Below are 2,096 nucleotides of genomic sequence, written 5' to 3'. Positions count from 1 at the left end.
TGAATAAAATAATTACAATTTGCATGATATTGATTTAAATTTATTTTTAAACCCAATCTTCTTATTCAAACATGTGGAATTTTAATAAGAAACATGCCTAAGTTAATCTGAGTTTTTTATAATACTCAAAATTGATCAAAACCTGAAATCACAAATTAAGTGAAAGGAATGCATGTTAAGATACCAACCGTTGATTATTCTCAAGAGTTTTGCTAAAACATGTATTAACAAAAATAATTATTAATTATTTTATAATATATTTTTTCTGAAAGTAAGATCGTTCATAAAGACACAACAAAAGACGGTATGAGAAACAGTGTGGACCCCATGCAACAAGGTGAACGTACGTCCTAACACTCCTTCTATCCAATCAGAACTCGACAACGCATTTGACGAAACCACACCGGTTTCTCAAAACCACTTCTCCTTTCTCCTAAAATATTATTATATTCCTAACCAATCATCTCTTTGCCACTCTAACAAACAAGACCTATATGGTTCTGTTGTTTCTTCCTCTTCTTTCTTCTAAGCTCTAAATCCCACAAATAAAATCCCAAACACTATCTTCCACTGAAAGAAATTAAACTTATCATATGAATTTTGTCGGTGCAGTACGTTGAACCGTTCCTGTGATCTTTGCACACCAGGTGTTTGATTAAATTCTTAGGTCGGTGCGTTACGCACACAAGGTGTTTGATCAAAGTTCTGGTGCTGAATTTTTGGTGGAATGGGGCGAGGGAGAGTGCAGTTGAAGAGGATTGAGAACAAGATCAATCGCCAAGTTACTTTCTCTAAGAGGAGAGCTGGTTTGGTTAAGAAGGCTAACGAGATCTCCGTTCTCTGTGATGCCGAGGTTGCTCTCATCATCTTCTCTACCAAAGGGAAGCTCTTTCAGTTCTCTAGCGATTCCTGGTATGTCAGCGAAAATAACTACTCTTTATATTCCTCAGATGAATAATTATACAAAAGATTAGATGCAATTATATTTATAATAATAACTCAAGAATAAGCTAGATCCATATTCAATGAAGAATACCTATTTATAAGTTTAGGATACAATCTAATAATAACGAAAATAATTTAATATCAAATTAAATAAGCATATAATTGGGATGAGATATAATTCGACATTATTTTAATATATAACATCCTAAATATATTCTAACGTAGATGATTATATAAAATATTTTACAATATGCAACGTTTTAATACCGGGATGTGGATAATTTGGATTAGTAGCTATTGGCGAGTAATGGTGTTTGATGCAATTGTAAGTGTGAAAAGATTGGCAACATGGCCTATAGTAGCTCACATGTAATTAATTAATTACTAATTAAAGATTTATTAGAGTAAGTTATCTGGGTTAAAATGACGACGACGATGATGATGAGAAGTGAATTTAGGAGGGGAGGAAGAGAAAGCGGAGATTAAAGGGCATGGATGATGAAATCTTATTAATAGAAAATTTAAAGATACCCTTTGAGAACTGAAGTCATAAGTACCGTACAGATTCTCATGGACATGGCCATGAAAAAGTGTACGTGTTTTTTTATCTCTTAAAAACCAACACCCCTCGCTGACATAGCACACTGCCTCATACACAAACATAAACGAAAGAAGCATAACTGAAGTGACCAATCACCATGACAATACTCTTAGAAAATAGTGATTGAATAATTATTATGTTGCTTTTTTGTTTTGGTATTTATTGTTCTCGTCGTGTTACTGTATCATGGTAAGATATAGAGTCTTACCTTCTTTCAAAATACTTCCACTCTATTTTATAATCATAGGATTATCAATATAATGAGTTAAAAATAATTTAGTTTGGCCGAGTCATTAGCTCACTAGTTCACATAAACGAGTGTTAAGAATTTAGATTTCACTTTGTATATATAATAATATATTATCAAATGATAAATCAAATTTAGTTTTTTGACAGATTAATTTTTTATTTGTCAAATTAAAAGATAACATGTGAAATAAATATATCATAAATATTTCACTAAATTTTTATGGTGATTATCGAAGACCTAACACAATTCTCCTCCTTTATCCAAACTTAAGATCGACTATGTTTTACAGGTGTAACATAG

General features: G+C 31.7%; 1 protein-coding gene across 1 annotated transcript in view; it reads left to right on the top strand.

The window, feature by feature from the left end:
- Positions 462-2,096, top strand: part of LOC107623986 (truncated transcription factor CAULIFLOWER A-like) — an 8,677-nt gene continuing 7,042 nt past the window's right edge. Inside the window, exon 1 of the mRNA XM_016326404.2 lies at positions 462-912. Coding sequence (XP_016181890.1) covers positions 728-912 — 185 coding nt within the window. The 5' untranslated portion in view covers positions 462-727. The remainder of the gene's footprint in view (positions 913-2,096) is intronic.

The sequence above is a fragment of the Arachis ipaensis genome, chromosome B10 (assembly GCF_000816755.2).
Source record: "Arachis ipaensis cultivar K30076 chromosome B10, Araip1.1, whole genome shotgun sequence".
Classification (NCBI taxonomy): Eukaryota; Viridiplantae; Streptophyta; class Magnoliopsida; order Fabales; family Fabaceae; genus Arachis; species Arachis ipaensis.
This window is presented reverse-complemented; position numbering and strand designations above follow the sequence as displayed.